This window comes from Xiphophorus maculatus, chromosome 10, assembly GCF_002775205.1.
Source record: "Xiphophorus maculatus strain JP 163 A chromosome 10, X_maculatus-5.0-male, whole genome shotgun sequence".
NCBI classification, from domain to species: Eukaryota; Metazoa; Chordata; class Actinopteri; order Cyprinodontiformes; family Poeciliidae; genus Xiphophorus; species Xiphophorus maculatus.
In genome coordinates, this window is record NC_036452.1 from 20883261 (window position 1) to 20894294 (window position 11034).

Genomic DNA, 11034 nt, shown 5'->3' on the forward strand with positions numbered 1-11034 from the left:
ACGTGGGAGGAGTGTTTTTGCCGGCGGGAAATGTAAAGAGCAAAACATGTCAGTTTGCTACGTTTCCAACCGAAGGTTCCCACACATTTTTATGTTATTTATTTTAATACACTGGCTTCCAGAACCAACTTTTCAGAGTTCTAATTGTTCATGTTAAAAAAACAAAATAATAATAGAAAAAGTCACTCTCCGATTTTATTTATTTGCATTTACCACAACATACAAACACCGGTTATTTTCTACCTTAGCCATATGCTCGAAGTGGCCGACTGTCGCCCTTCTAGAAGGGACCTCCAGGGTATTCCCCAGTTGGTGTATCGTTTGAAATGACATAAACCCCACCCGTGAGCAAGCGCACAAAATTGCCCGGCCGGGTGAAAAATGGTGCGCACCCAATGAGAAGAGAGTCAACCTCAAAGCTACAACCAAGACTGTGATCCACTATGAAATGATGGACGCTAAAGTAGAGCGTGTAGAGGAAATTAACCGACACCTGTATTCTTAAACAATTTATTAACAGATCCACAATCGCAATGCTCAAGCTCCCAATTGATAAAGACAGATTGGTTATATCTGTTGACTTCAAGCTGTCAAAACAGTTTCTTGTGCAGTGCTCTAGTGACACCTAGTGGATCTGGCCTAAAAAAAATAAAAATAGGGAGAAACAAAAAAAAAACAACAGTGCACCAGATTGTGTTCGACTTCTCCACAGTGTCGAGATTCGTCGAGGGTATGTCCGTGTGTACAAGCTTCGCGTTTTATGATATCTACAATCTAACCAAGGAGTGAGAAGAAAACGATCAGCGCGGTCTTTACAAAATGTAGAATATAATCATATTTATTCCTCGTCAGCCAAAGATGCTTCACTTCATTCGTAATGCCCCTCCAGTTACGGCCATCATGCAGAAGAACCCAAAAAAACAAAACAAAACAAAACAAAAAAAACAAGTGAGATTTATTCACACGCGTTTGGAACAGATAAGTCCAGTTTTTATTGGTGTGGTTTCTGTCAGCGTAGCTGTGGCGCTCCTGAACATTGATAAATAAAACACAGATGAAAATTTGATTTTTTTTTTTCTTTCCTTTTCTTTTTTCCTTTTTCTCTAAGGATCTGTTATCCTTAAGACACGGTGAAGTAAGAATAACCAAATTAATCATCATTCCACACAATTAGGTTTTTTTTTCCTTGACCAATGTCCTGACGCAACAGAATGTTTTCTTTTCCTCTTTAAAAAAAAAAAAAAAAATCCAACTCATCCCGGGAAGAACGTGTTGGGGTGGCTGTGGCGTTCTGTCCCTGTCCAAGGCCCCCTCATGAATAACTCGACGTTTTGCTACCGACGTCGTCCTCCTGAGATCCCATACTCTGCAGGAAAAGTGAAGAAGCAGCAGCAGCCCGGGTCAGACATGTTTACCACGAAAACACAGGAGCCATAGCTACGTTCTTAGAACAAAAACAGATTAATAGAGGGGCTTTTCTTTTTGACACACTTTGCAGAAGAAACGCTCTCGGATTTCGCCACGGTTCAAATATAACTTTGACATTCCCGTCCAAATCATGCTCGACAGTAGTGTGACGTATTTGCTTTTCACTAGAGAACTCAGTCAGATTTCTCCAATTTTTGTGAAGTTTGTGACCTACGGGTGTGATTTTAGATTATTCCGATTATTCTCTCTTAGTACTGGGGTAAAATAACATTAAAAACTTGTAACTTTTATCAAAGAGTTGCTGTAGGAAGGATTTCCTGTAGCAGTCTGTATTAGAGTGGTGTGAAGAAGCCTCTGATTATTCTGCTGTTGTCACGATAACAAATTTCACGGGACGATAAACTGTCCCAGAAGTTATTGCGATAAACGATAATATTGTTCCTTTGAGACCATTTTCAAGTTAGTTCAAACGGGAAGGACATTTCTGAAACCTTTTTAATTCCAATTTTGAATCTGGGTTACATACCAAACTGTGGTTTGCGTGTAGCATTGCGGATATACTTGCCATATTCTAAGACTCAGTAAAGATTAGCTTTAGTGATATTAAACTCTTTAACCAGCTACCTCACCGATCCATGTTTAATCTATGGCCGTCCCAGTCAACACAGTGAGGTCCAGCTTAACAGCGTTTGGAAGCAAATAGAAGGAAAAAAAATATATATATACTTTTTTCCCCCCTATTAACTTTCTGAAATTTGTAGGTACAAAATATCAACTCAGATAAAGACATTCAAATACGTCATAATATTGAGGTTTTTAACCCTTTATCTGATAACATGACATGTATGTTAAATTATTTTGATGATAATGTTGACTATAATTACTACAGAAGGCAGTAATTATAGTCAACATTTATTTTACTGATCATATTTAGACAATGTTGTGAAATGTTACTTTTTTAAATCAATTATTCTCATAGTACTATCATAAATTTTGCATGAACACAAGACATTTGTTATAATAGCCATCACTAATGCAGAATTCTGCAATAAAACACTCACCTTCTGCACAAACTGTGGGTTTACTGTAATTTCTTGATCCATAGACTTTAGTTTCTCATCCAGCTCTATACATTTCAACATCTGTGAATAAGAATAATGAAACCGTGATATGGATTATAGTAGCTTTGACCAGGATATTAAAGCAGAAAAAATATCCACAGGCAGATTTCAGGATCACCTCTTGATCTATTTTGTGGAGCATTGCTGGGTTGTTGTATTTTTCGGGGTTGTCATGGAAGCAGACCATACCGTCCTTTTGGTTAATGCTAGCATAGATCTCGCCATCTTCAATCTGAAATACACATTAATTTTTTTTTATACATGAACCGCTTGCAACGGAGCTCGTTTTAAAACTCGCGTTAAGATGTAAAAGAGAAAATGTTTGAAACAGCTCAAAGTTGTTTGTGTGCACAGACTCACCATGTGTAAGACGTATTTCTCTGCTTCCTGGGGACCTGAAAGCTGCACTCGACTCGCCATGTCTTGCAAAGACAACGTCAGGAAAGTCTGCGGGGGATCGGACGAAACAGGAAGTCACCGGAGACCCGCTGAAGCCGTTTTTGTAGAGAGCAGCAACTTAACTTTACTTTGATTTTTTAGCATTGCAGCAGCAAAACTGTAAGTGACGTACTTGATTAAAGTACTTTTGAAATAATACGAGTTTTTGGGAAATCAGTGCAACTGAAACTAAGTCAGTTTTGGTTTTATTCCTGCTGTGTTATTGCTAATTTACTATTTAATTTTACAATTGTATTTCTTTAAAATCAAACTTAATTTTATGTTTTAACTATTGTGAAGCACGTTCGTCGTCTGAGGTTGCTGTTTAAATCGTAATCTTTCAACGTATTTTCAGGAGTAGCACAATATATTTACCTCTAAATAAAATCAAGTTTAAATATTAATCTTGGTACATTAAACTTCAGAGCCCAGAATTAACTCATAAAATAACCATTTATAAAAGAAAACCATGCAATCTAAACTGTATTGTTGATTAATCTAAGTACCCAATTTAGTAAATTTTTGTAACTTTAAAAATTTTTTAAAATGGAAAACAGTGGGCCACTCCTAGCGACAGAGCCACTGGATGTCACAGGCTTTCCCTGATTCCTGTGGAATATTTTATGAGTTTTTCTGAGGTCACTTTCAGGATCATGTGATAAGACTTTCAAAAAGCAGACTGAACACAGGCTTCTAGTTACAAAAGTCATCATTTCAGGATAGGAAGCTGAAACTCTGGCTAACCTGTTAACATTTTGAAATCATTTTTCTCATTAGCTATGCTTTGTCTCATGCGACTGAAATCTTTCCGCTGGTTTTGCTTCGTTTTATTTTGCTCCAGCTTCAGAAGAAAGAAGACTTGTCTTCAGAGCATGATTGGATATCTAAATCAACTGCTCGTTTTATGCTACTGCATCACTGACTTTACCTTACAGTTTAGCTTCATTTCATTCCATTTAAAACCCAATTTAATCAGTGTGCATTTCCAAAATGAAGACAATTAGTGCAAGTTAGTCACCCGGAGCCCCCCACCTTTGTTAGCCTCTGGATGTTCTTCTTGTAGAGGGAAGAGAGGCACTGCTTGACCAGGCCTGTGTTGTTGTCTCGTGTGAACGTCTCGTTGTGTTTGTTGACCAGGCTGCGCAGCTCGGCGGGGTTGTTGGTGGAGTAGACCTGAGCCAGCTCATGGTAGGCGTTGCTCAGGGGCTGTGGGTGGAGGCGGAAACCACGGTTATAGCAGGAGAGGAAAACGGTATGCTAAGACTGGATGATATAATTTATTCACTTACAGAAGTATTCATGCCCCATTTTTCACCTTTCCACCACAAACTTTATGGATTTTATTGGGATTTTATGAGATAGACCAAAACAAAATCATGGGGTTTTCGGAGTTCAAGCTCAGTCAGAGAGTAAGGCAAAATGTATTTAGGTCTGGACTTTGACTAGACACATGAATATGCTTTCATATAAACCAAGATTTTTCTCATGTGGACCCAAAACCATCAAGTCACGGTATCGGCCAAAATCAGAATCGACAAGTCAGGCCATTTAAAGATTAGTGATCAGCCAGAAAACTGCTGCAACTCTAATTTCAGATTTTGATTTTTCTTTCCAATTTCTTCCTAAACCTCACAATTAGGTGCAATTTTGTGTTGGTTTATCACTCAACATCCCAACAAAATACACTGAAGGTGAGACAAAGGAGAAAGTTGAACGGCACGAATAACTTGCATAAAATGGAGAATGTTAATGTTAGCTACAATGCTATATTCTGGTAGCTGCTCTTCAAAGTACTCTAAAGAAGAAGAGTCACCCTGCAGGTCAGACATTGGACAGAATTTCTATCCACTTGTTTCGCCAAAGCTGAGAAAGCACCAGCGTCGTGATCCAGTTCCTACCTTGATGAACCTTCCTACTATCTGTGAAGTGTATTTGGGCAGCGGCTGCACTTTGCCGTGGAGAATGAGCGACACCAGGATGTACTTCTTATAGGCTTCCAACATGATGTGACTCACTGCCATGGCCGGAGTGGTTATTGCCTGTCGAGGAACACCAGACGGGTTAGTGTCCCCCTCGGAGCACGACTGGCTGCGACGTCGGACGAGCTAACGGGAGCGTACCTGTTCATAAAAATACAGTGCTCTTTCAAAGTTTTTCAGGCCCGTGTAGATCATGCCGCCGTAGTAGTAGTAACATAAAAAGTGCTTTGCGTCGTAGGCTCCGTTTTCCTTGCAGATGTCCATCATGTCCACCTCCAAGAAGGGCAGAGCGGGCTTGAAGCACTTCGCTAACAAGCACAGCTGCAGGAGAACGAGAGGAGGGTGAGGGTGGCGGAGTCGGACCGGACCGGACCGGGGGAGGAAACGGCCGACTCACCTGACACAGGTCTGCATGAACTGAGGTAAGTTGGTTTGTGTTCATCTGCATTTTGTCTATTGCCTGTTTTAGGATGACGACACCCCTCAAAGGCTGCAGAAGGAGAAGAAGATGGAAGCGTCAAGTCAAACTGAAACTGCTTTAAAACGCAGCCAAATATTTACTCTGAGAAGAAAACAGAAAAAAAAAAAAACACCTCTCTTTGGTCTTGGAAATCATTCTAAGCTTAGAGTAAAATGACCACCACATGTCAGAGCAACATTAAAAAGTAAAAAAAACAACACCCACACACAAAAGAACTAGACCAGCGATTGAACTAGCAGGAAGTGGTGGTTTCATGTAGCAGCAAGCTAAGTGCAGCATGACTGATTTACTATTTCACCATAAGTATTTTCAAGCAGACCCTTTGACTTTATGAGAAATTAACTCTGTCCTGTATGGAGCACACAATGAGCAGCTGGACTGTAAATACAGTAAGTAGAAAGACGAACCCTCTGAAAAGGGTTTTACGAAGCTGCAAGTGTGCTGCAGCTGACAGGAAGTAAATCCAGAACTGAGAAGAGGAGCTGGGCTAAAAAAGCCGTAAAAGTTCAGGAAACAGCAAACAGCAGTGGTGAAAACAGAAATCAGAACTTTCCTGTCTTCATCAGCTGCCACAGCGCAGACTGCTGAGAGTCTGACAGCCAGCATAACTCAATGCGAGACTGATCTTATCTAGCTCTGCAAAGGCCTGAAAATCTGCCACTGTCCTCATCTGCTCTGCTGTTAGAGAGAGCTGCCTGCCTGACTGACTGACTGACTGCCTGACTGACTGACTGACTCGCCCACCAGGTCACGTCTGCATGTGCAATTAACAACAGTCACCCCACTAGTCGCTAACAGTGCTATATGACAAAAAATTATAACCTCTCCCTCCTACCGGTCAGGGCTGCGTGATATTAGAGAATCTTGCGACGGCGATAATATTGGGAAATATTGTGATGACAATATCAGTTATGCCTGTTTCCTTCTCTCCTGTCTGTCTGATCTGTGCTTCCTTTAGCATTTTTGCCAGTCATTTATGTCTTGTGTGAGCTTTTCCTGATTCTATTGGCTAACTGTTGCATGAGCATGAAAAAAATACAACTTCAGAACTCATAAAATATATCAGCTCTCCAAACAGTCCTCAGGCAAGCGAATATTGCATACCACGACTACCAATTCATATTTAAACCACTTAATAACTACTTAAAATTAAAAGATTAGTTCATAAAATAAGAAAAAGCGCAACTCATTATGTAGCTTCATCACAAATAGAACAATATATTTAATGACTTTTTCTGTTCGTTTCGATGGCTTCAATTCTGGGAAAACCTCAAATTACCTCAATTAGAAGATAAGAATATTACTTGAAACCAATAAAATATAATTTCCAATATAGAACTGATCTTTTGCATAAGTTAAAGTTTCAATATAAAATCAGCATCTCCATAAAGCTCATCAGCAGAAGGAAGCATGAAGACTTTGGACCACTAAGTCCAGTCCTTTATCCTCCGTAACTTCTGATGTTTCTGTTTCGGGACTAGACTAACAAATTAAATTACATTTTTTCCTGAAACTTTTCAGCTCAAAACAGAACAATATAAGAATTTTGCCGAAACGTTTACAAAAAGTAAAGCTCACCGAACAGCGTCATAAAGTCTACGATGTTTACAGAAGGAAAAGGCCAAATTCTCCACTCAGATGAGAACCTATGAAATTATGTCGTCTGAAGCAAGAAACCGATTCACTCGGATCTGCTGAAGCTCTTACCTGTTTCCGCTCTACTAGGGCGTTTGTCAATTGGTGGCAGAGGCCAGCAACTGCAAGGAGAGAGAAAATAATAATTGATATTTCAGAAAAAAAAACAAAAACAGCAGTTCGTTTTTTAATAAATGGCTCAGTAGATATTCAACTTTTTTCCTACTGTTTTCAAAAGCTGCCATCATTTATTTATCAAGCATGCTGTAAGATTTTTGCTTCGGCAACGGCTGCCTGTTTACGGGTCGAAAAGGTCAGTGTCTTTGCGTCGCTACATTTTATTCTACTTCTCAAATTCTGTGTCACAATGTAGAACTATGTTATTATTTGTTTTTGTAGCCAAATTGATTCAAATATAACTTAGGTGAATGTGAAAACGCTTTTAATGCCAGGTGGGAACAACCGGATCCGTTTGTGTTCGAATCAATCAGCCCACAGTAGAAAACGAGCTTTGTTCACCGTCAAAGAGTTTACTTACAAGTGTCTGTTGCATATCTAATGTGCTCCCCATTACAGGTGCTGATGAAGAGCTGAACTTGGGAGAACAGTGTCTCAAAGTCTGGGATGTTTGGCATGGAGAACTTCACGAATCTGAAAATAAGAGAAGGAGAAGATCAACTCTCGCCCTGCAGCGCAACCATGAGAAATTAACAACATTACAGGCCTCGACAGGAAACAACTAAATATCAACTAAACCAAAGTTTAGCTGAGATTCTTAATCATATGTAATATAATCAGAATTATGCAGGTATTAAACATATTTTTCATACATTTTCTCTGTATGAAAAAAGTTTTGTTTCTTTTATTGGGCTAAAAAAGAGAACGTAACATTCCAATTCCAATTCATTAAAAATCTTCAGCACATCTTTCTTTCTTTTCTAAAGAAGAGAATCAGCCACGTTGCTACCAGAACCTGCAAACACACTGTCCAGTTTACCGGACGCAAACAGAGGAAAAACTCTGACTCACAGCACAGCCAGCACACCCAGGGAGTGCTCCTGGATGTCCAAGGCCCCCAGCACCGTGTCCAGATGGGACAGATTTTTGGCCAGCAGCTCCCCGCTCTTGTTGATCAACTCGCACAGCTGAGTCATCTGGCCTGGGAGGGGAGATTGACAGGGAGAAATTTAAACTTCCTAAAACTACAGCACCTTGGGGGGAAAAAAAACAAACCCCATCTTAGATTCGGTTCAACTTTTCCACGTTTTTGTCACGTTACAACCACAAACTTGCATCCATGGTCAGAGGAACGTCTTTTATTTAAAAAAAACAATCTATGAGCATCTTTTCAAATCCGGTGATACCAATTTCCTTCCATAACCGATAAAAACACTTTACCTGAATTTTAGTTCCTGTTAGGGAATATCAGTGAGAAAAACATGAAGGCTGTGATAAAGCTTTGGAATAAAAGCTAAAGCTCAACCAACTTGTAAAACAAATGGAGGAATACACACACATATTTGTTGCCTTTTAAGGTAGAAATATTGGTAATGTGGTGCAGACTGTATTTCAAATGGTAAATAGAAGCATATTAACCTCAATGTAGAGGGAAAAAATGAATCAGGAACAAGTGACTGAGCTTCAGTTGGCTGGTAAAGACAAAGCAGAAGATTCAGCTCTAATTACAAAGTGTTGAATCTGACTTTACAGATTTGTTTTGGTAAATACCTTTGAAAAACTACATATTTCCTTTGATCTTGTCTGTTGCAATAATTCCCCATAAAACACACTGATGTCTGTTTGTGACAAAAAGTGGAAAAGTGCAAGGCACTATTTTTTCCAAGAAAAAAAGAAAACTAAAGGACACTGGATTTATGTAATAACGTTAACTGTGTGTTACTTTAAGAGCTACTATAAGATGAATATTTTTTTTATTCATAGAAAAAAAATAGCTAGGTTTTCTATATTTTCCCTCCTGGTGGGTTATTACTTATAAAAGTAGAAAACAACGTGAATCACATGCTTGTTTTGTGCCAACCCGTTGCGAGTTATTTAAAACACCAATCGGCCGGTCAGATGCCCTGTCAAGGCCTTGCACAAGGGAGGTAAAGCAAAAGCGACTGACAGATACGGCTGTCAGCCAATTACGTTACAGATTTTGCTTTAAAGGCCAATCAGAGGAGGCCTGGGCGGGACTACCGGTAAGCAATACCCAGAAATTATTAGCTAGATCAAAAACAAAAAGTAGAATTTTGACATTTAGTTTTATGGGTCGTGGGGTTTGTGCGAGTCTTAAGAGTCACGAGGAACAGACGAACCCCATGCCGAGAGTTTACGGGACTCTCGCGCCCCAATAAACTCGTTTCTGTGGTGTGTTTACATGATAAAGCAAAAAGCAGTTCTGCTGCCTGGCTATCGCCAAAGCATTAGGTAGCATATGCTAGCTAACTAGCTAATATTTCCCACTACGTTGAGTTTAGCGGCCCTACCTTGAGCAGAGAGCTGCCGCACGTTGTTAACAAACTGCTCCAGTGCTGAAGCCATTATTTCCTGGGTCCAAAGTGGAGGTAATTCGCAGTGTTTTTCATTCAAACGTCAGAAACAAGTCGGTCCGGATTGAGACAGGGGGCCACACAGCCGCCACTGATGGGGAAGCTATCGCGAGAACACAGGAACAGAACAGGCTGCTACGGGAGTAACGAAACGTAATTTTTGACTCTTAAAGTGCCACACACACAGTTTTTCCTCGCCGTTTTGTATTTCAAAATGAATAACAAAAATGCTGCAACTGGTTTATAAAAACTTTTTTAAATGATTTTAAGGGACTTAAGATGGCGGACTACTTTGCTGTAGAAAAGAAAAAGGTAATGGTAAAAAAAACTAAGCAATGCGGAAGCCACTTCTTTGATTTTAACAAAGATGTTTTTTACACTAAGAGCTTCTGTGTATATATATATATTTTTTAATTTCAACATTTACCTGTCATGCACCATGTTAACCACAGCCCTACAAGAATAAGTGGGAAATGGCATAGATTACAAACAAGGGATGGATGACCATTTATCCCAGAAGTCAGAACTCATATAGGCAACAACTTCATTTCCAAACATTCTAAATGCATGGAAAGCCAAATTGGATTATACAGTTGTGGTTGAATGACCTTCAATGGAGTGTTCAACTTTTAACCAAGTTAAGTTGAATTTTCTGTTTAAAATGCAAACATAATGCATTGGATATTCCTTGAAAGTTGGAGCTAAGGTATGACATTCTGGCTGAAAAACTAGCTGCTTGCAAAAAAATAAAAAATAAAAAAATCTAATTGGAATAGCTAAGCATAACCAAGCTAACGGCTATAAGCCTATAAAATATTTCTCAGCATTTTTGATTTTTTACATTCAAACCCGATGTCAGGTTCTACTCAACTTCTACAGTGATGACAGTTCTCTAAGGCAAAGTTTATGACCGATGAAACCTTTTTTTGTGAAAAGACAACCATCACTAGTTAAACACAGCCATTAACTTTATTTCAGTTGCAATATAAAACAGCTAAGTAGTTGCTGAAGGCAGGCTCATCAGACAGAAAGCACTGATTTTAGATCCCCACCCCTATTGCTAAACTGCAACAGTGATGTGTTACACTTAAAGCACACCGAGGAGTGAGCTCTCTTTTCTCTATAAACCATCTTGGAAGGAGCTGGTGTTGTGTCGAGTTGAGTTCCATGCTAGGACGCGTTTCTACCGGTTCTGTCAATTCCTACACTCAATTGCGCTTCTCAACAGTTTTTACGGCCAACCTCATGGTGCATTCAAAAACACCACTCAAGCTTGGTCATTTATATTGAAATAACTTGAAAATTTATTTAACATTTGCTAGTGCACAATGCCACCAGGGCCTTGATAAACACTTCATGATTAATACCTTCGGTAGCTTTCAAGTAGTTTGCGGACATAC

The 11034-nt window shown here is 39.4% G+C and overlaps 1 protein-coding gene across 1 annotated transcript; it reads right to left on the reverse strand.

Moving 5' to 3' along the window:
- Positions 1 to 182: 182 nt before the first annotated feature.
- On the reverse strand, positions 183 to 9755 carry cops3 (COP9 signalosome subunit 3). Its single transcript, XM_005815443.2, has 12 exons — positions 9572 to 9755; positions 8112 to 8241; positions 7621 to 7733; positions 7155 to 7204; positions 5364 to 5456; positions 5108 to 5287; positions 4886 to 5026; positions 4020 to 4193; positions 2910 to 2996; positions 2668 to 2781; positions 2490 to 2570; positions 183 to 1366 (listed from the first exon to the last, which is right to left on the reverse strand). The coding sequence occupies exons 1-12, from the start codon at positions 9624 to 9626 to the stop codon at positions 1313 to 1315; spliced, it is 1272 nt and encodes a 423-aa protein (XP_005815500.1). The 5' UTR covers positions 9627 to 9755; the 3' UTR covers positions 183 to 1312.
- Positions 9756 to 11034: the final 1279 nt, after the last annotated feature.